Source organism: Calidris pugnax, unplaced genomic scaffold (assembly GCF_001431845.1).
Source record: "Calidris pugnax isolate Ruff unplaced genomic scaffold, ASM143184v1 scaffold54, whole genome shotgun sequence".
NCBI classification, from domain to species: Eukaryota; Metazoa; Chordata; class Aves; order Charadriiformes; family Scolopacidae; genus Calidris; species Calidris pugnax.
The window spans coordinates 13,448,178-13,472,357 of record NW_015090864.1 but is presented as its reverse complement, the minus strand read 5'-3'; the positions used below and the strand labels follow the sequence as shown (position 1 = coordinate 13,472,357).

The 24,180-nt window shown below is 38.0% G+C and overlaps 1 protein-coding gene across 7 annotated transcripts in view; it reads right to left on the bottom strand.

Moving 5' to 3' along the window:
• The window catches only part of PARD3 (par-3 family cell polarity regulator), a 406,440-nt gene extending 391,965 nt beyond the window's left edge, over window positions 1-14,475 (bottom strand). For all 7 annotated transcript variants that reach the window (XM_014945082.1, XM_014945087.1, XM_014945084.1 and 4 more), the window contains exon 1: window positions 14,368-14,475. In XM_014945082.1, the coding sequence (XP_014800568.1) occupies window positions 14,368-14,475 (108 nt within the window). The remainder of the gene's footprint in view (window positions 1-14,367) is intronic.
• Between the last annotated feature and the right edge of the window lie 9,705 nt (window positions 14,476-24,180).

Here is a 24,180-nt window from a genome sequence, read left to right as displayed (position 1 = left end):
CTCTGTGTTCAACTCGAGGTGACCCTGCTATTATCACAATTTTAATAATAATAGCTAACCACCATGGTTAGCAGCTGGCCACGCTCCAGAGTGAATGAGTTTTGATAGGCCAAGCTTCTTCTAACAATTCAAGTGCCAGAGGAACCTGCACACTCCTATCTCCCAGTGCTCTGTTACACACATCACATGCTCTTTCCTCTTTACATGCTTGTCTGGTTTCATTTTAAAAGAAACAGGATCAGATTTTCACAACAAATCCTGAGGGCTTGCACTTAAAACTGACTTCCTTCTCCCCAGAGAAGACATTCAAGATTCCCAAGGGACTTCAAAACAAGCTCTTGCAAAAGATAGGAAGAAAATCAATAGAAGCAAAACAATCACAGATCATGGTTTTCAAAAATAATGTCTGAAAGTTAATTATTTGAGATTCTTCTCATACCTAATTTTTCTTTACATTTTAGATATCTAAACAGGCCAGGTGCCTTCAAAGCCAGGTTGGACGGGGCTTTGAGTAACTTGGTCTAGTGGAAGGTGCCCCTGTCCATGGCAAGGGGGGGGTTGGAAGTAGGTGATCTTTAAAGTCCCTTCCAACCCAAACCGTTCTATGATTCTAAGAATAGATAATTCAGTAATTTTCTTTGCTGGTATTGCTGCTATGGGTTTTGCTCACCAGACCTGTCACACACAAGTAGCACTGCACCTGGCACATCTATTATATAAACTCTGTGGTAAGGAAGATAATGTGACAAACCATTGCTCTCTTTAAGCAGGCTCCTTCCGTTACATCCCCAACCTTCCCAGCGCTGCTTCTCCACCCAGTGTTTCCTTCTAATAAGAGAGCAGAAATTGTAACTCATAGGCCTTTTGCCTGCTCTCAGATGCTCACAACAAAGGATTTGGAGCACTCCTATTAACTGAGGCATATTTAAACACAGATTTTGAGGTTTTCTAACAACACCCTCTTTGTACATATTGTTCCGCATCTGGGATAGCGGACGGTGCATCCCACACGGTTCCGGAATTACAGAGTTTAAAGGAAAGGAAAAAGAAAATAAAGTTATTCAGTTCAATTCTATAGCGCTCCATGGGAAAAAAGAAATAGAAATATAGGGGAACAAACCACAAATCTGCAGCCTATGCAAGCCCCTTATACTCTTGTATGAGCCTGAAACCCTGCCAAGTTCCAAAACTTTGTATCCAAAACATAAGTAGTTTTCAGGAAAACAGCTTCAGATCTTAATTAATCCACTGAGGCCCCAGCCCATGTCACGGTAATCAGTCAGCTGGCGATGACAGACAGAAATAGGACTTGAGAGGCTCTCACAAAACAGCTAAAAATAGCACTGGATCTCTTTTTTATGTTCCCTTGCCTATAAGGATCTTGATCTCAAATTTTCTTAAAACTCTTCATGTACTTCATGTAACTGATTTTGTTCTTCGTTCAGAACATAAGAGGCAACTACTCCTAAAACTATCAAACATTTCATAGCTTATGTTGCATAACACTCCTACATATTTCTGTAACGTGGTTTTCCATCCAGATCAACTAATATGACAATATCAGCAGCCCGTGAAAGTCATTACCATCAGATTTTCTACCTGAGAACAGACAGGAAAATCAACAGAACAAAAAAAAGTGACCAGCAGTAGCAAGTAATTTAATGGGAAGATTATCTTGAGAAGGTTTATTTTTACATTCTGTGGGATATTTGAAATTGTTGGGTTTGAACGCTTTATGATTTTCAATTTCTAATAAATTTGCTATGCTAACCAAAAAACCCAACCCCAACAGTAATGCAAGAGAAGTGCAGAAATTTGCCTTAAACACAGCCATATAATTGTATTTCAGAAACTGTGACAAATGCCTTTTTTAATTGTTCTCAGATTCTCATTAATATTTTACCACTGATTTATGAACCTTAATGTTTTATGAGAAAAAAAAAAATCAGCATGGAAATTTTACCACAAAAAGGAAAAAAGAAATAAAACTCTGCCGAGAATGCAGTGATAGAAAACCAGGAAAGGATTTTCTAGAGTATTATTATTTTAACTGACTTTGATTGATATCAATCTACCAAAACATTTAGAAAACTAATTTTGGCTTGTCTGCCTGTCTAAGCAGAGGCACAGTTTTTTTTCCTCCAGGGAACTACCCAGTAAAACCACATATATTGTGAGCAGCAAAGTCTACTATTGTCTTCTAAAACAGCAAAGACCAAAGCACAGTTTTAAATATTCTCAGATGTCAAGCATCCGTTGGAAATTTAAAAAATAAAAAAAAAAAAAAAGAAGAAAAAAGGAGAAAGAGATTCAAGTCACAAAAAAGAAATTTTTAAGCATTATTTCTCCTGCTGCAGTAACTGAACTACTGCTCACTTGATAACTTGGGCCTGGAACAAACCTGAGTAATCACCAAAGTTACACTGCATTGAGCAGAGTTAGCTCTGGCTGGTTAAAAACTGATCAGATTCTTATAACTCAAGTACTTCAAAAGTTCAACAGCAACAAAAGCAGTCAAGTTCTGTGTTTGACAACATTTCCAATGTGCATAGCAGCAGTTACCATTGCAGGGGGTGGTGCAGGGAGGAGGTAGGGATGGTTTTGTCTCACTTAATTGTAAGGATTTAAAGACTGAAGCAAGACCAAGCTTGTAGGAAAAAAATAACATTTTTTTACAGTTAACTGGAGCATTCAGAGGGGAAAAAAACCACATTCTTGAGGTAGCAAAGCCCTTCTTCAGATCTATCCAATACACAAGTTGATCAAAACAGGGCATTGATCAACACAATCAAGTGTCTTAGCAAGACACTTTTTCTGGAAGTGACACCATAAAAGATAACCTTAAAACAGATATTTTTTTTTTCTTTTCAATAAAAATAGAATTCAGAGGATTAAATAATTAAACCAACAAGAATGCACGTTCATGACTTTTCCAAGCATCAGCTTCAATTCTGTAATTGAGCATATTTTTCATTAGCCACTAGAGGTCACACAGTAACCATGGCAGCCATCCAAAAAGATGAGAAAGTCTCAAGAACTTTAAGGCCTGTAAAAATTGAAATACAGGGCACTCATGGATTTGCTCCTACAACTGAAATTATTGAATTGGGTAGTCTTTCCATTTCCCCAAAAGATCGAATGAACATGAATGCTCACAGATGTCATTTGGTATTTCACATCTCTGTAAAATTTAGATTTATGACTCTAACTTCTCAAATTGCATCTGACAATGGGGGGGGGGGAGGGCGGGGAAGAGTCAGAGCTTGATGCCCTTTTGAAGGTGTTCCCAATTTCTTCAAGTATTTCCTCATTTAAAACTTCTGGAACTTCAATTCAAACAAAGGGGCTTCAAGCTATGACTATATTAACACTAAAGAAGCACACTAAAGTTGGAACATCCTAGTATTCTACTAGTTAATATTTTGCTATTTAAATAGACATTTTAACTTCAATAACAACAAACATGAACTCACACACATCAAATCCATTGTGTTTTAAACCTAATACTTAAACTCTCTTAAATCTGAGTGAATATGCTATCCTCAAAATTCAGGAGCAGATGTGGTGGTCAGGGCCTGAAAACTACTTGCACATGAGAAATTCACTTACACTGCTAATGAAAAGCTAGTTTATTTCAACACATTTGTGGAAGCGCTATTTGCAAAGTCTTAAAATACTTTGTGTTCTACACAGCTACCTAAAAATTCCCTAGAAAGTTCCTTTAAAGCTTCAAAAAGGCACCCTGAGCACACAAATGCAGAGCAAGAGATGGCTGATAGTCCGTGATCCCCTGCTCCTTTCATATTAGATTAAATTGGAGATCAGAATACAAAGACATTTCATGAACTGACTCACTTGTTTTTATTCCATTTACTACAGCGCACACTACATTTTCTCTTTGGAGAGATCTCATTTAATTAGATCCCAACTACAAAAGATAAAGACCTGCGTATGAAAGCCTTTTACTATAGCAGTGCAGCGCTGCCAGGGCATTAAGTGCCCTCTAACCCTAAGAACTGGTCCCACCAGAACAGGTGCTGCTGCTGCTGCTGACTGGCAGTACCTGTTCTGGAATACGTAAAATATTTCACTCCCTAAAGCTCTCAGTCTGGTACATTTCAACATTAAAAATAAAAATAACAACGAAGAGCAGTGAAACAGTTCTAATCTGAATAATAGTTTCAAAAGTTCCAGTACCCATCATGTTTTTCAGTACAACAGACAACACCCTACCAAAAGCTCAAAGGGCACATATTATGCTATAGGAGCAATTCCTTGAGACAAAACAGAAATCACAAACCACGTCTTAAAAGCAGAGAAGATGCAGACTTTTCTTGCAATAAAATTAACATCACAAGTCTAGCTAGCTCTTAAGAAATACCATATCAGAAGAAATCCAGCTTTTCCTGCACGCAAGTTTATATACACATACATACTCACACACAGACTCCAAATCAGCAGAGACTGTTTTCCACTTTGTATTAACACAGCAAGTTTTACAATCTTTTTAAGAATTTCATAATTAAGGATAATTTTTGAGAAACATCCAAATACAAACCTGCTTTTTCTGCGTCTGCCTTTTTTGAGCACCCAGTGTAGCTGACTTAAAGCTAAGAGACTTGGACTGTCTCCTGACTTTCACTGAATCTCTCCGGCGATCATAGGAGAAAGACGACGACTTCTTTGTAATTTTCCTCTTAGGTGTGTCTGCCATTTCATCCACCAAAGTATGGTTACCTTCAAGCAAACAGTGTCCCAAGAAAATAAAAACTCAGTACCACCAAGCTTCCCCCAAGCTTACAGAGAACAGTCTTCAATCCTGTAGCAAGGGGAGCAACCCACAAGGAACGGAGCCCATCAACAAATTTAAGTTCTTCCAACAGGCTGTACAAATGAAAAAAGCTGATGGTCCTGTAATGCTGTATGTCAGGGAAGAGCAGGCAGGACTCCTTCTTGCTGTATAAACTCAAACAGGCTTCAGCAGTGATGCTAATCTGAAAAATGTAGTGACTATCCTGCTGAGCACGCTAAAGGTGAACGGAAGGTAGTTCCCTGCACACCAACAGGGTGTGGAAGTACTCCAACAGGGTGTGGGGACCAAGCAGAAGACTTTGGGTTCAAAGCATCTTCTTAACTCCTTCCTTTCTGGGCTACTGCTAGGAAGGTATATGAAAAGGCAGACTGGTGAAAGCTCCCCCAAAAAGACAGCATTATTTTCTTCTCATTGGTTCCAAGGCACTTGCCAAAGGAGCCTTTCGCCCAAGAAAGCTGCCCCCATTCATCTGAAGCCCTATTTTAATCTAATTCATATTTTCTCCTTTCTCTCTCTGTCAGAAAGATTATTCATGCTACAAACTTATAAGGTAATTTATCTACTAAGCCAACTGGAAAAATAAGTCCAAGCATACGTATGAATCTTACCATCCTTCCTGGGAAATAACTATGAATTTACAGCACTCTCCTAAGCCCTGTTGGTATCAACGGATAAGAGGGTAACACTAACAAAGTCTCATCCTACTGACAGTGTGGGAATCTTATCAGACAGCTGAGATTGCAACTTTTGTACCAGGACTGTGTTTAGGTAGGAATGTTTCCCTTGCATAACGTATTAGTCAAGGAACACTACAAGGGTGTAGAGCCCCAAGACCTGCTGCTATTGATTTCCATTAAGCAAAACATACCCCAAGCACAAAGCTGTGCATATGGGAATGTGCCTGCAAACCTAATGCTGTGAGATTCAAATCTCAGTTAAAATACAAGGAGGAAAACTATCTTTTGACAAACATGCCATTGTCCAGGGTCTTTTCCAGAAACTTTTCTTTAATTTATTCATGACGCTCCTTCGCATACAAAACAACTGTGAATAATTTATACTTGCAGGATTATCCATTACTATAATTAAGCTTTAATATGGGTCAGTCCTCTAGTGTATGTCTCACCACCTCTGTTAGGAAATATCTCTGAAGTTGGAACAGCATTTAAGACCTGCCGATATCAAGGAGTAAGAGAGTAGTGTTAATGAATTCATAGCACCAACCTTTTCTGCAAATTCTTCCCTTGTTGTAGGATGAATAATATACCTCTAGGACAAAGTGATATGGCTAAAATTAATGCAAAGCTATCAGAATATCATGAATTTATTAACCATAATGGCCTAAATCCAGATTCACTGCAGATTTCTGTGGAGATTTTCACTGTGAAGAAAGCACTGCTTCATATTATTTACAACTACATATAAGTAATGGATCTGTAATTACTACAGGATATAGAAGAAAATCCATTATTAAGTATTTTTAGTACAAAGTTTCTCTTAATTGTGATGGATTTATAATGCTGTAGCAGTCATCATCCACAGCCACATATTGACCTTCAGTGTTACTAAGATTAGACACTGCGAGAACATCATAATTCCAACACTCTGTGGTTTTCACCAAAGTTTAGATTAAAGAAACTCTAACAAAATGAGACCCTGCTTAAATTACCAGTTCCTGTGCTTTACAGGCATAATCTTTTTGAAGAGTATAAATAAGCAGATAACTCAGCATTATGTATGCTTTTAAGCCATGACATCTCAAGAAAAAAATAAACCCTCCAAAACTTTTTGAAGCATCTGCTGCATTTGATAAAAATCACAACTATTCTGACATATCATAAAAATTAAGGTCAAGGAAAGTGTGAAAGCCTTTTATAGATAGCTACTCTTATGACATACTCTGATCAACCTTCTTTGCACAAAAATAAATATTAGCAATTAAGACTGACAAAAGCACAAATAAACTCTAAAAGTCCATTAAAATGCATCTGAGCTTGTATCAAATACCAGGTACAATCCTGATCATTTCACTTCAATAAAAAACACATTAGGTGTAAGAAACGTAACAAGAATGAGCAGAGATAATGAATGGATTTCCCATTGATAGAAAGTAAATTATGAAGGAAACTGAAAAGGACAGAGATCTTAAAACCTTTAAAGATAGAGAAAAAGATCTGGATTATATCCATTCACAGTTTCCCTAAATACCAGAGCCTGCAGCATTCAAAAAATCAAATTTGAAAACAAAAGGTACTGCATTCTTTGCTAATGTAAACTTTAGTTTCATTTTTTGCCCCTAGATCTTGCACTGAAAAAGGCACAGCTTGCCGGATCCTTCAGTGAACTGACTCACAAAATAGCAGAAAAATATTCAGTTACTTGTGCAAGAAGTAGACTTCTGCAGTTTTAGTGAATACATCTGCTGAGAGACAGGGTCCAGAGTACCAGAGCCTGCACAAGGTAAGTGGCAGGACAAGGACAACAACAACAACATGGGGAATAGGCAGACACAAGGACAAGGTGCTGGAAGCCTTCTCAGATCTTATTATGTCTCAGAGCTGTACCTTGCAGTATAAGCCAATGTTCCCAGAGGCCTATTACAAAATCAAAAACATTTTCCCAAATGTAATAGCTAGCCCAGAACTCATTATTTTGTGCGTTCAGCTGAAGCACTCTCTGAAAGCACATCACATTTGCCAAAATGGTATTTCATCCACCATGTCATTGTCTACTCCCTCTGTATCACAGGATGCTTCTGCAATCCTTCATACCCAGCATTTACCATCAACATTTGGTTTCCCACACAATAATGGAATTTGTCACTCTGGTGTTCGCAACCTGCTTCCCATTTTTCAGAACAATTGCAAACATAATGAATAATACATGCTCAATTTTCCACCTTCCAACCAGCTGCGTATCCATAAGACCTTTCCTCTTATGCCACGGCAAGTTTGGGGGGGTTTGACAGTACTAACCCAGTCACTGTCTGCTGAGAATACAGGAAGGTTTGCTAGGCATCACTTTCTTCACAGCTCTGTTGTGGTCTTCCCCAATATATCACATTCGCATATGGGCCTCCTATTCCTCAGAGAACAGTTTTCACCGAATTATTCAATTTTCAGAAGTCAGATTTACCTGCAGCTCTTCAGATCTCCATGGAAACTAATTTATACATTCACAAATGTCACTCCTCTCCTAGATGGGAATTTAGTACATTGACACAACTACTTCAGTAACACAGGAAAGGAATTTGGATGTTGCAGTTTATCCCCAAAATAAGCAAGAAATCTTGAACAGAAATGCTGTCTTCACAGAGCAAGAAAAAGTAAATGATTATGAGATTCATAATTTCGAGAACAGTGCTAAAAAGAGAAGAAAAACTGAGAACTACAGATGGGAAACAACATACAGTTACATCTAATATCTCCTCGTGACTGGAAAATGCACGTTTTCAATATTAAATATCTAGTATTCCCTCATTTCCATGACTTTTAGTCTCATCCATAAACACTGTGAACTTAAAACTTAATTTGTAGTTATACTACAAGCATTTTAATTCCATTCTTTGACAGAAGATAATATCTATACTCAGAGCATGTTATTTCCAAGTATGTCTTCATCAAATAGCAGCTGGGAATAAAAGACTACATTAAAACTTTGATTTTCTACTTTAAGTCCATCAGCAAGACAACCTAAAAAACATGTGGCCACCCCAGTAATAAGGAGTCAATAGTGTTAATGCAAAAAAACCTGGTCAAAACAGAGACACTGTGCTTTAACTGAAGTTCTGACAAATTTGTAAATATCAAATTATCAGTCTCATAAAATGAAATGAAAATAAAAACTACGCAGAATACTAGGTGATATCAAGAGCTCATAGTTAAACTGAAGTTTTCTAATTTTTTAACAGAAAATAATCATGGAATTGTTATACAAAGGGTTTCTTTCCCAGTATCAATACTTTCCCAAGCTCAGTGGCTCAAGTAGTTATTTTAAGCTGTTACAGGAAAAGAATGCCTTATGCTCAAAATGTGTTTTGCCAAGTCACTTATGAGTAACAACAATTTGTTTCAAGGTCATCCTGTTTTCCTGGGATACAGTGAAGGCAGACACAGAATAAGAAGAGAGAAGCTGCACACTGTGGCAGAGATAATCACGACAGTACTTGAAATTTAAATTTAATTTGATAGCGAAGTTTTGAGCAAAAAGGAAGAAGGGCATACCAATCTTCGTATTGTGAATACTAAGAATCATATTTTTGAGTAATTTTTTTTTGCATTTTTAGGTTTTGCTGTCAGATTTGCTGCACTGGACCCAGATGTTCTTTCATTCATTCCAGTGTTCTTATCTGTTAACGGCAGAAACGAACTTCAGAAGTACTAGAATCTCATTCTTTCTACCAGCATCAGGTTGTCACTGTTCTACCCAGAATTCACTATAGAACTGGGGTCTTGCATAACTGTCCCTAAAAATAAGAGTGACAGAACAAATTCAACAGCAGTGAGACATTGTAATCACAGCTGTCCAGTCCCTAGCTAGCCTTTAACCTTAACATCATAACGCATTTGCTCAAAATGCTTATTTTTGTGTTGGTTTCAAGTTAACATTTGTTACAAACAAGATGCAGTCATCCTTTCCAGACCCACATTTTGTGTATCACATGCCTCTCCAGCTCAACAACGCTTCCCAAGAGGAAGTAAACAAAACAACAGTATTATTTAGAATTGACCATATGTTTAACACAAAAACCAAAAGTTCATTTCCTTTCCACTATGCTGGGAAAAGCTCCTAATATGCCTTCATATTATGTGAAGAAGCTGCTCAAAGAATTTCTCCCATCACACTAGACGTGAGCAAGCATTAAATTCATAATAATATTAACAGAGTTTCTGTAGGTCTCTAGAAGTCAATGCAAATTAAGTGCTATTGATATAACTGAATTTCAGCAGCAGTTTGATTACTTAACATACTTAAATCTAGACCATGAGTGTTTACAAACTCTGTTTCAGCACAGATCTATGAAATGAATCTCCATCCCATTCTCACCAACAGCACTCTACTCAAAATAGCAACTTCTTGTGCTTCGTTCTAGGAGGTTCAAAGTGTGTCTAACCAGCAGTGAGTATCAACATCACCTGGATCTTAGAGTGACCTGGGCTGGATACTAACACCACACACACAAATACTGTGGTAAGCATGAAACTTCACTCCAGACAATACCAAACCATATTCCTCTGGCTTTTATATCTGCACTCAGTGGGCGTCAGTATGAATTATGCAGCGTGAAGAGCTGACTGAGGATTTGAAAATGGTAAGTCAAGCAAGGAAAGCCCATCCCTTCATTTAGAGAACAAAACCCAGGCTGTAACACTTACGCATACACCAAAACACAGCGGTTACTTCAGAACTAGTGTGTTGAATTTATTAGGACAGTGATGAAGGAAATAAGACGACTTAATGACGCTTTTGCAGGTTGCTAATTCCAAACTACTAAAAAACTAATACATTTGGGCAAAAGAATTTATGGATAGTTGCCATTAGGTTCATACCGTACATTGTTGCAAACTAGCTGTGTTGGCCCAACTTCTCACCAAAATCAGTGGCTGTTAATGCCAGATGTACGTTGTTCTCTTGAGAGGGAAAGCCTCTATTTTTTCAGAAACGTAGCTACACCAAACATAGACATTTTGATCTCCAAGGCTTTTAACCAAGCAACGGCCTGAGCATTACTATGCAGGAAAAAAATAACATAACATTGCACAAGAATTTTTTTTTTAATTGTGCAAAATACAAGTGGGAGATTACACAACAATTTCCTGAATATCTTTTTCCATGGATAAACAAGGACCTATGAGATCCCTGAATAAGTACTTCCATATTACACCCAAAGCATGATAATCACTCAAGTGTCTATGGGCTTCGTCCCACCAGGAGAAACCATGATTATTAAGGATGGTTGAGGGTTATTTTTGTTCAGTTGGTTGGGGTTTTTTTCGCTCTTGAGAATGTCTGCCTACTAAAAACTGAACTGAGGTCATCGAGTATGTTATCATCAGGCTGGAAACTTGTCAAGTTGACATATGTTTTTTGAAGAGCCTTGAAATGAAGGGCTAATTTTTACAAGTAAAAGAAATCTAAGCAAATCAGTTTGTTAACCTATCTCTAAAATATTGTTCTAATCACTAAATGCAATAAGGAACCTGTATTTTTAAAATAACAGGAATAGGTTATGCAGTTGACTAAAAGCAAGTTAAAAGGAGTTATTTCTCCTTTATTTCTGGAAAAGAGATATTGGATATTCATCTGCCCAAGCTTTCCAAGGAGTTTCCTCAAACAATACCAAACATGCTCATACTTAGGACTGGAATGGATGCCACTAGCTGAAAAGAGATTTTTCTTTCTTGTAGCCAAATATTTTTCAAAAAACAATAAAGACAAGCCAATCCACTTGTATCATGTATACAGAGAGACAGATAAATATAAAAAACATTGATATATTTCTAGTGAAAACTATCTTTCCATGATAAAACCTGGACAAAATTTACACTTCGATCAATCACAAAGTTTTACAAGAAAGAAAAATAGCCAGTGAGCATTTATTAATTTTTGTTTTCATAGTGTTACTACCATTAGCTGCATTAACAAAGTTTTCATCAGTAATTTAATATGTAGTGATATTGTGTAATATGAATGTCGAAGTTGCCTGCCAGCTAAGTTAGACTGCATTATGCACTTTCTCAATGAACTATGTTAAAGGGCTTAAGAAACACTGTTTCAGAAAGGAACAAACAGCTTAGCAAAATCAGTTTTTCCATGCAGTTTGTTTCATGGTTTTCTCCTTTTATTTTTTTAAGGGGGAACAACATCGAACATCACAGATCATTCCAAAGGGCAACTGCTTAATCCTTACTCACCCTTTCTTTTTTCGTAAATTACAAGAACAAGAAAATGTAGGGACTGAAGAAGCTAAATAAAGTCACCCTACCACACTACATTTTAATGTGAAGGCCACCATCACAAAAATACTTCTCTTATTCCATACCGGAACAGCTGCTGTTTCTAAGGGTCTTTGTATTCATCCTATGGGATAGAACATTCATTTTCTCCATAGAGACAGTAGAATAGAAGTAAATATATTCTTCACATTACAGTTTTATTTTACTATATATACTATACTAACTATATACTATATATAGTTGACTAGAGAGCAATAAATTCATCAAGAGTACAAGCTAGTCCTTAGCTGCTTCATATTCTGTATTGTGCTTATATGACACTGTACAAATAATTATGGCATAAAAGCAACATTAAAAAAAAAAGGCAAAAATTTCCTTTATCACCATGGGAATGATTCTTACATCTAAAGAACCATGGTAAGAGTAAACTGAATTTCAGAAGTATAGATGCTAAGTAGCAAATAGCACAATGAACTTGTCTTCAAGAATATAAAGAACTTCCTTGTGAATGTGAATAAAGAGAGATTAAGTGTTCAGCTTTGGAATATCCTAGATATTTTTGTCCCAATTAAAAAAAAAAAAAAGAGATACAGGCTAATGTTTAATTTTGAGCCTAACTAATCCTACAGACCTCAATAATAATTTAAAAAACTGTTTAGACATCATCTGCTTAAATGCTTTTTAACAAGATATGCTTAAGTGTATATATATAAAATACACTAGCTGGAGGTATATTCAGAACCTTGCATTAATGAGACACCTATATCAGGTTCTGCTAGCACAGAACTAGTTGATACACTTGCTATTGGAGGAAGCATCAAATGCAAAGCAAACAATCCAAAACTAAAGGGAACCAGGAAGGTCAGCTGTAAAATGTAAGATGGGAAACTGAAAAACAATGACTAATGACTGAAATGCTTGAAAAGAGTCAAACATCAAGGTCAAGCAGCAATGATTAATTCAAGGATATAACACAGCATAACACAATACATGTCTATATTGCACCTTCCTAATCAATAATACAAGGTGCTTTAAAAAAAGGAAATTTAGCTGACAAGCACTATCAGCAGAGACGTGCCAGATTCACAGAACTGGAGGATACGAGCTTGGCAAAAGCAGAAATAAATACTATTAATTACTAGGTATCTTGTCCATCTATACACAAAAACAATATTGTAATAATGACTTAGCCTGTTTCAGTTGCACTCAGAGTTTTTCATCTATTAGTCACACACATAAAAACACCCACAGAGTTTCACTGTGAGGAATTACCCCACTTGAAGGCGGCAAGCCAAGGTCACAGCCAAAGAATGACGTCTTGAAGTCACCAGAATTTTAACTTCTTCTGAAGGGAGGGGCATGTGAGAAGCTAAGAAGCACATGATTCAAATAAGTTTTAAAATATATATATATATGTGTGTGTGTATATATATATATATAGTGACAACTTGCACCAGTCTCTTTGAGACCTGTAAACACAAGATAAACTAATCACGCAGCTGAGCACTTCAATATGAGATAACTAACTAGAGGTTTTAATTAGCTTTTCATGAAATCTTAGCTGGGCACTATTTTTATGGAAGAAATTCCTGAAAACTCAGCACTGTTACTTTATACAGCTTGAGTAATCCCAACATTTCAGACAGAGGGGAGTCTCCCTGTCCCAAGACTCCTCACATAATTTTTCTTTATAAAGTCCCAGTTGAAATAACCATGTCAATTAAATTTTGTCACAAGAAATAACTGCAGGCAAAGTATTTATTTCTGAAAAATAAGCCTAAGAGTCATCATTTGGCCAGTTTTCAAGGAGCCTTCAGAGTGCTTGTTGCTTCCAACAGTGGCAATTAAGGATCCCGTCAGTGAAGGAGCGGGGTCCTGAAACACATTTCCAAACTGAGGTCTGTATCAGGCTGAGACGCTCTCAAGAGCTTCAGCAAACACATGTGGCTTTGCAGAGAAAAGTGCAGTATTTACATTCGACTTTACCCTTCGCCACAGTGTTTCTTACCTTACCCTTTTTGAACCTGTAATTCAAAGACGTTAATTTCTATAACCTCAAACAAACAGCCAATAACCAAAACCCTCTCAGCTGACTGCGATCTAAATCTCTACCAAAAAAAAAAAAAAAATAAAAAGAGTAAAAGGACTCAAGACCCAGCAGCATATAATTATTTTCTCAAGTTCTGTGTAACCAGCAATTCCTCCCAAAAAGATTTTTGAAAAACAATTCACCAACCCTCCACAGTTTAAAAATAGCATATATTTTTCACATATTCAACTGGTAATGTGAAGCTAAAATCTTAACTTACAGATTCAATTTTTTGCATTATTTTTCCACTGTATGAGTTTTTTTATTCTTGCAGCCTTCTACTCTTACTTGAACTTCTAAGAACAAAAAACGATGGAAAACCCATGATTTTAATAGAAGATTTCTAGCACTTTTTGAACAACGTAACAGACTTCTCACATCTGTTAAGCAAACTATAGAAAATAACCTAAGATCTCTGTATTTACTCCTATTTTTGTACATGTGCAGGAAGCACAGAATGCTGATATACACGGTGTGTGCTGAGCTGCTGTATAGCTATTTGTACTTACTCGGTCTTTGTCATCGGCTACATCACAAAGAATGTCATCGAGATCTAAGATCCCACCATCCCCGTGCTCCAGTCGATGCACTTGTATCCAGTAGTTCGGATCCTGCATAAAAGGAGAAGAAAATAGTATCAGATATCCCATACCAACGGAAAAAGGTTATTCCACCATATAGGTAATAACACAGTCCTACAAATGCTGGACATTAAAACATCCATTTCGGTCACATTCCTGTAAATAAATGTAAATTGAGATGTAAAGCCAAAGTTCTTTTTTTAAATCGCCCTAGATTAGATACATACTCTTCCCACTTTTATCGGCTCTGCATGAGTCACGGTCCTGTCACTGACATGTAGGGAACAGCATTCCTAGTGTTACTGAATATATGCACTATATAAAAGGAAAATACATTGTCCTCAAAATAAAAGTATCTCAGACAGTGGTCAACAGGCACAGATCATTATATGACAGCTGTAAAGTGAAGGTCTTTTTACAAAACAGCTATGAAGGGCACAAACCAATATTTGAATTATATCAACAGGCTTTTACCTGTGCTTTGGTAGATGGGATATCTAAATCTTACATGAAGAACACTTTCCACATTTTAATTAAAAGAAGATACATATATACAGACATACAGACACATATGTATGTGTGTATATATATATATGCATATATATATGTGTGTGGTTTTGTGTGTATACATGTGTCTACCAGTAACTGGGAAGACTGGCTTTATAGTCTTCATTATTACTTTTGATACAAAAGGAAACCATAACTGATAGAATAAGGTTGCGTCCACAAAGTGTCTTCTGTGTATTGCTACATGACCCCAGTGCTGTTTAGTACTCAACTTCTTATTCTTAAGAGGTTTGTTTTCTAACAGGGGAAAGTTGTACTATAAACACATAACCTGAACATGATACATAATCTTTTCTTGCTTCTCAAATATTCCCCCATAAGAGTGCCAATGCCCCGGGCTGTTGTTAAGTATCTCGCAGTAAAAGAACCTCCTCGCTTTTCACTGAGCAGCACGACTGCAGAAAGTGACTAATTTGAGGACCTTCAAACTTGCAACATCTTGCAAAGTGCCTGACTTCCTAAAAATAGCAATTAGCATCCAAGTTCTTTTCAGGTATCAGTGTCTAGAAGTAAAAACAACACCAAAAACAAAACAACAACAACAACAACAACAACAAAACCCACTACACGCACAACCCCAAACCCAAAAGGAACAAAAAAAGAAAAAACCCACCTAAACAAGCTCAAAAAGAAATGCCAGAAAAACCCCACAAAAAAAAAAAAACCCTCTACCCTTAAAAAAATTGAAAATAATTTGATTTGGTAAAGGGTGGGACAGGACAAGAAATGGGACCACCAGAATTCCTCTAAATCTGTATGTGGTTGTAAATCTTGAGAGGACATGCTGCATGAAATCTTGGATAGTATGGTGCATGAAAGAAAATCAAGGGCTATTTATTTTGGTTTTAATATCCTAGAACTCTGGTTATTTGCATGAGATATAAATGCATAGGTCAAAGATTTTGGAGAAATCTGATAACCATGAAACTTACTTCATTGTTTGTATAAGTACATCCACCTTAAATACTGCTGTAAATCATCATCATCAGATGATTAGATTTCAGAATTACATTTTACAGCCATTAGGCTAGTCGTTTCAGAAATTAAATTACAGATTTTTTTTCTCTAATTTCTCTAAGCAGTAAAGATCATTACCTTACATTTCTTCTAAGCAAGTAATTATTATATAATAAACTGATTTTCCTACTATATGGCTTGTCCTCAAACTGCACTTACTGCTGTAGCACATTATAGGAGATAATTCAGCATCCATTTTTTTAAAAGTAAAATTCAGGAATAATTTCAGAAAGTACTATGTTATTCACACTCATGCATACAGAGGTGCACACGTAGCTACATATTCCAGAAATTTATTTTATAGAAAGGTAAGTGCAAATACTAGGATAAACTTTTTGTGAAGTTGGAATACCCCACTAACACGGTGACGGGGCTGGAAAAAGCCTCCTGTGTAAATCAGAAATCCTTCCAAGCTCCTTAACAAACAAGTTCTAAAGGAAAGTCTGCTGAAGAGGTGCCTGTAAACTCTGCTCTCAAACTAAAAGGAAAGAGGAGTCTTCCTCCTCCTCCAGCCCCTTACAGAAATGTCCTCTGCCTCTCTTGTCCACATCAGAGACCGAAACACAGTTGGGAAGACCCAGGTTTTGAAGACACAACCAAACTGACAAGCTAGAAAGTATCTTGCACTCCTAAAGAACTCGAGTCAGGTCTCCTCTGCTAATCACTTCATCTCAAAGCCAAGTCAGAATTGAACCAGAAGCCAGGCTTCACTGCAAAATCAGAAAAGGAATAGCTAGTTCGGGCTTAAGAGAATCTTAATGTCACACACTTCACCATTTTTGCTTGCATCACTTAATCTTCTTACTGAAGAATGGAAACATTAAAAACAGATAATTGCAATACTGGCTCAGTGACTTGACTACATCCATCAACGCAACAGCACTCAAACTGAAACTACAACTTCTATATTTCCATATCCTTATGTTTTTTTCTTCCCACAAGTATTTCCCACATCCAAGGCAAGTGTAAGAAAACACACATGATTACAGAATCAACAGTCGAATCGCCCACTTCTAAAGCACTATTGTGCTATTTCAGTACATACAATCTACATCAAAAATAGCTTTGATATATAAGCTGCATCACTTCTGCTAATTAGTTCCTTTAAAAGTTTCTCGATATTGCATAAGAAGTTTTAGATAGACTTCATTTTTCCTGCATCACCTATTCGTTCTGCCATAGCCTGAACTGCTCTGGTCGCTTTTCCTGTCAGACAAGGTCCTGATACAAAACAATACATTAGCAAGACCAGACAAGAAATATATAAAACTAGTTTGGCAAGAATTTGCTCTGGCAGGATTTGGTAAGTAAATATGAAATAACAATGAAACTTTTCATTAAAGCCCTCTCCAAACTTCACAGAGCAGCCCTCCTCTTGAGGCCCTTTTACTCTATTAAAGGTTTCGCATAAATCAAGGTTTTGGTGGAGGAGGCTTGGGAGGGAAGAGAAGTCTAGGGAGGAGGGGAGTACTCACATTTTGAAGGGACTAGTTACACCATACTGGAAAAAAAAACAACCAAACATCAAACCCAAAAAAAACCAAAACACACACCAAAGGAAACAAGATGGAAACACCCAAACTGCACACATTTAAATTCCTCTTCTGTGTTCTGTCTACAATGAACACATGCTGTACACGGGTCAGCTCGTATGCACTCTTCGCTAAACACAAAAGGAACTGGACCAAACTTAACACTGATTTGAATTCAAGTAACCACTACGTCGCTGATAAAGGGTCTCTGTATTCACAGCTTGGTCAAGTTCTATTTTTCCGTTGCAACCAGTGAACAGAAATTCCTCGTTCCCTACGCCATTGCAGTAATACAGTCTTCAAGCACTTTCTGAAGCAGCCAAAAATACTGTTTTGGCTTAGACCAGTTACTGAGTCATAAAGGGGAAATCAGCAATTACCAGAGTTTACTGGAGTTTACACAACTTCAGCTGCACAGTAAACCGGTCCAATCACTCATTAGGACACCCACCCAAAAGACCTTCGGTGTCACCCTCTCTGGGTGGCAGCACCGGGCTCTCAAGTGAGATCTTCCAAACAAAGCACTGGCTCCAACACTAACCCACAGAGAGAAGGTCTGCTCAGGGCACATGCAACAAGGTGCTCACACAAGTGAAAATGCCTCCTAGTTATAAACCAAGAAAAGTGCAAAATACATAGAGTCTACAAAAGTCAGTGCCTGTCAAGATGAAAAGAATACTAAACAAGAATTTAAAAATTACTCGGAAGCTTTTCAAAAACCCTTCTTCAGAGTTGTCCTGGCTTAAGAAAACAGCCTGGAGTCCGATGCTTTGCTGTTGTTTCAAAATTGGAGTTTGTGTATTACAATTAGATTTTCACATTTTGTCAACAAAACAAAGCCACATTTATATCCTCTCACTGTTATCATTGTGCAAAAGGATACTGCACTCTCCAAATCTGCAATGCATTTAGAGATATAAAACCACGCTTTGATAGAAAACTCATTAGGTAACACCGCTCCACCAATGTGTAAATTAGCCATGTGCTATTATTTTGTAAAAGCTGTATAGAGGCCTTTGTCACCAGTTCATGCAGAAGAACTAGCAAGTTCACTTCATTGAATACAAGGACAGAAGTAATGCTAAACCTGATTTATAATATCTTCATTTAAATATTGCATCACTCCGCTCAAGTCTAAGCAAGTCAGATCTCCTGTTTCCTGTGTACACCCATTTAACTATTCTGCTTGACTATGATTATAAAGGTACTTATAATTTAAACTCATGAGCACTACATTTTCTGCTCCAAAGTCCTCTATAATGGAAGATAAATATTTGCTAAGTGAACACCAGCACTGAGAGTGGAAGCAAGAGCACATTACAAAGGCAGCAAGAATGCAGCCATTCATATTCAGTTTATTCCATACAACATGACTCCTAAAAAGCACAAAGGAAAAACTGAGAAAACCATTCCTTTAAGTAAGATCACTCAATACTCTGTAGCTAACAATTTTATGTTCCCACATAATGGAAACAAGGACCATATGTGGAAAACAATACCTAGAATTAGGAATGGAAACTGCAGTGTATTCTTATTAAATGGCATAGGAAGATTTCTTTACTTCCAAATAGGTGTCTTGGTTTTTGTAAATGTACCGTTTCCAAAAATACACAGAAGTGTTTAAGACAAAAAGTTACAATAAATAAGATTATTCTTCGAAATATTTTGTGTGGGTTGCGTAAGAGCACCATGACCTTGTTAGTCAGAAGTAGCTATATGTTTAAGACAAAGCAGCAAATCAGGCTGCTAAAAATCCCACCTTTACAATGTTTAGCGTTCACAAATTCTGCCCACTGCAGGACTCAACCTCACCTGCCCACCAGGAGGACATCCCCAAGCATCAAAAAGACTGTGTTACCTGCACGGCTACAAATTGCATAGCTGGGGTGGGATGCTGGGGGGGTGATTCCTTGTGTTTGGCTGGAAGCCCCCCCAGAGAGCAGTACTGGGGGTACAGCAAGCGCTCCCCCAGAGGTGTCCATGCTTCTTGCCTCAGACCATAACAACTCAACTGCAGCTTTCAGCTGGGCACAGACCAACTGCAGTTGCCACTACAATTTGTTACATATCCTGAAATCCAGTAAACTAGATATTTTTTTTCCCACATCCCCCCCCCCTATATTTTCTAATCTGTTCAGTCCAAAATAAGAAGGCTATTTCTTACCACTTGTGTGGGGACCTGGATTGGCTTTGCCAAACTGAGTTCACCAAGGTTCCCTGTGCCTATCAGAGATCAGCTTACTAAAACTGAAATGATTCAAATTGAGGCATCATTTATACCTTTTTGCCTTAAGACATTTTTCAGTTCATAGATCCTTAAATAATTTTTTAAAACACTGTCAACTGGACAGTCATGCACGGGTATTTCAGTGTAATTCCCAAAGGAAATGGACGGGCCACCAGGCCAAGTGAAAGGGCAGAAGCAGATCCAAGCGTGTCAATATAACCTCTCACATATGAGTCAGGAGATAAAGGGCAAGTAAGTATATATTTTTAGTTTCTGCCTAAAACAGCCTGAAATTTAAGAGTGCGTGGCCCTGTGTGTGGCTGTCTTCACTGCTTAGAGTACTTTGAGCACAGATAAAGCCTTTGTGGCAAAAGAGAACACAAAGATCAAAACCAACTAAATCATCAGGCTGGGGTGTGTACCGGACTTGTTCAGCAGCATATGGCACTTGGGCGTGTTAACACAAGCTGAAAGGAAAATAATGGTTAATAAAAAACTAATATATCTGAAAATTTGCCAGTGAATTCATTCATTTCCCTGTCTAGCTCTGCGCTGCAGGAGGAACCGTCAAAACAAGCAGTCAGGTGCCAAAGGGACGCCACGAACGCCCGTGGTGTCAGCCGGATCCCAGCTACAGGAACAAGTCCTGGGTTTGAATTGCACCTCCTTCCCATCGCCTGTCTCCTTGGATTCAGGCCAAAGAGCTGCTGTGTAACACCCCGACAGCACCAACGGGGGGAGAGGGGCATCAGAGACCACCAGAGGCTCGAGGGCACGGTGACACCGAAACACGGACAGGCGCAGAAATGACACAACACAAGTACATTCACCCGCCCCGCAAGGGCACAAGCCAGCAAAATACTTAACATTAATGCAAACAGACCTCAGAAAGCAACTGATACCTGTAGCAACTCTTAAGTTACCAGGTGATGAGCTGAAGGGACAGTCACCTCTTCCATTTCTGACCACACTCCACCTGCAATCACTCCCCTCATACCAATTTTTGAGCACATTTACTCTACTTTGCCCCATGAAGTTGAGATAAAGACGGATACAGAAGACTACAGAAAATAGCTGAACAGTAGAAAATAGGCCTCCTGCCTTTCATCTTTTTGTTTCTTACCTGTAAAACTGCTTTTTTGGACTGTCAATGTTTCAGGCTAAAGTTGATTTCTTGGTATTTTGTGTTACCAAGAAATAGGGATACACACCCGAGGTGGTTACAAATCCTGCCTTCAGAAGAAGGTTTGGTCAGGGATTCAATTTTTTCAAACACATAAGTGTATATACAATGTCTTCAACCAAGAGGTATATACTGATCCCAGATACAAACCAGCCACGAAAAAGAGAAAAGCATGCAAGTCTGAACATTGAAGCACCTTGTTCCATTTTTACATCCACCAATACTTTCCCAGCCTGGCCAAAAGAGCTTTAACTTAGCAGAAATCCATCCAAGACGAAATCTGAACATCTGGCCAATATCACTTTTCCTGAGACACTGAAATGTTGGAAAGGGTGTTTCCAAAGTGGAAAGCAATGTCAGCATTTGCATGCATCCTGCACATCCACTTTCAACAATAACAGTGATCCATTAAAAAATTTATCACTATCCGTTTCAGTCCACCGCACGGAAGTTTGATAGCCAAAAAAAAAACATTGAAGCACCTTGTTCCATTTTTACATCCACCAATACTTTCCCAGCCTGGCCAAAAGAGCTTTAACTTAGCAGAAATCCATCCAAGACGAAATCTGAACATCTGGCCAATATCACTTTTCCTGAGACACTGAAATGTTGGAAAGGGTGTTTCCAAAGTGGAAAGCAATGTCAGCATTTGCATGCATCCTGCACATCCACTTTCAACAATAACAGTGATCCATTAAAAAATTTATCACTATCTGTTTCAGTCCACCGCACAGAAGTTTGATAGCCAAAAAAACCATGAAGTAATTATTAGTCCACTTCAGCAATTAAATTCCTAAAACCCACTAAATTGAAATAATATGATCAGTAAACTACTGGAACACTACTACTTATTGAGTTGTGCTGCATTACTACTGGTGTATAAAAAAGCAAAGGAACTATTGGATCTTGCTTTAAACAGAAAATGGTTGATATTAAACAATGGTAAATTTACTTTGGCTGTTAACCATAACGCAGTTTGCATAAACTTTCAAAAAATAGATATAAATCTCTTGCTCTTCTGAAAATAAATTATCATTTTCTAAATCCATAATGAAAGTAGTCTGAGATGTACTACAGGGGTACCCTATACTCTTCCTCTTTTCCTACCCTAAAATCTTCTAGGCAAAATACTGTGTCTTCAGATAGATAAATTCTTCCTATTAATGTGTTCCCTCCATGCATTGTGGAAATCTGGGTTTTATTTTTTTAAACTCACATCCATAATGAAAGTAGTCTGAGATGTACTATAGGGGTACCCTATACTCTTCCTGTTTTCCTACTCTAAAATTTTCTAGGCAAAATACTGTGATAGATAAATTCTTCCTATTAATGCGTTCCCTCCATGCATCGTGGAAATCTGGGGTTTATTATTTTTTTTTTAAACTCATTCATTTTATCTAGAAGCAGCCTATATACCAAATCATGATAAATCATAACATTAATTAATTTAAATCCACTTTCGTATGTGCTGTGTATTTCCAGTACCTATTAAATAACACATCACCTCCACATGCCCCAATAACGTAACATCATGGAATAGGTCAGGTTGGAAGGGACTCCAGGACATCCCAGACCTGGATGTGAACTGACACATGCTGAGCAGAGAGGTACGATCCCTTCCTCCACCTCCTGGCCATCTCCTGGCCATGCCCTGCTGACCTGCTGCCCTCTGCCCACTGGCTGCCCCCATACCCAAGGCAGCTCCAGCCCCAGCCCGTGTCACTGCACAGGGCTCCTCCTTCCCCACTACTGGACACGGGTCCTGGCTACGTTTCACACAGCTCCTGGTGGCCTATTCCAAAAATGGTGCATTGCAAACATTGCTCCTTGTCACAACAGCTGACTTTGGTGACATTTCCCCACAGCACACAGCCCGCTAACCACTAGGAGGTGCCACCACCAAAGGGCAGCTCTGAGCACCCCAGTGCCAACGCCCGGACTCGGCAATTAGTGTCACGTCAGGCACCCGCAACAAAGGAAAAGTTAATTTGTGCTGCCGCTAGAATGCGGGTGGCAACCAGCTTTGAGAATTAATAAACGAAGGATAAAGCTTTATATTCGGCTGTGAAAGACAAACATGTTTTTACCATGACTACTCTTTGTTTACACCGGTCACAATTTTCTGTTTGCTGGGGGGAAAAAATAAAATATTTGACAAAAATACCTTGAGTGGAATGACACTGTATCTCTACAATCCCTCATGTCTATGCTGTGTACACTAAATAACACTGTCCTGCCCAAACTGCAAAATAAAACTTTTACATGGGATTTACTCCTCTGTAGGAAAATCCTAGACCTCTCTCCAAGCGCTGCCACAAACCCCAAGCGTGCTAAATCCACAAGTAAGGTAAGAAGAATGCATCCTTTTCAGAGCATTTTTCTGCAACAGCAATTACTCCAAAAATCTGCATTTAAATACAACAAATAATGCAACAAAAGTTTATTGATTACAATCAGTAATTATTAGTATTAACCCCAGAGGACAGAGATGAATTACAGCAATCAAGTTGAGGGCTCATGAATATGTAAGTGAAATGCACTGGGTATAATGGTGCACAATGTTCTAACGCAGGGATATCAAAATTTGGGCAGTGATGCTGAAGAAATGAAGAACATCTTTGCTTGCAGCTTGTCAACTGAACTACGAGAGAATCTGATGAAAGAGAAAAGCACTTTCCGTTTCTTTCAGGAGCTTATCTCTTACCTCCACCCATCCTTACAGTATCACTTGAATTTAAGTGCCCGTCTTTTTTTCAGCCACTACGATAGCTTTTTTGAAATTTAGTACTAGATTTAGACTTGAATAATGGATTTTACTGGATCATCCACGTGTGTGTATGTATATATACACGTGTATGTTTTAGTCTGACATGGCTGTGATTGTTCCATGTTGATTAAACACAAAAAAATTGCAAGTCTGGGAAAGCGTTTCAAGGGAAGATTTAGGAGAGCAGAAGTACACTTGTCTACCCTAGCGGCATCCAACATGAGATCAAGAGCCTAATTTATTTCAGAAATGTACTGGAAATAAGATTTCCATTTGGGGGCCATTAATATCAAGCACCAGAAAAGATGGAAACAACCAATTTTGATATATGCTCCCAAGGGGGCACAGTAAATTAATCCTGTAGAATGTGAACTCTAAACAATGATTAATACACAGGGAGAGTTGTAAAAACATCATTATGTACAATGCCTCACGTTTCCAACACCCT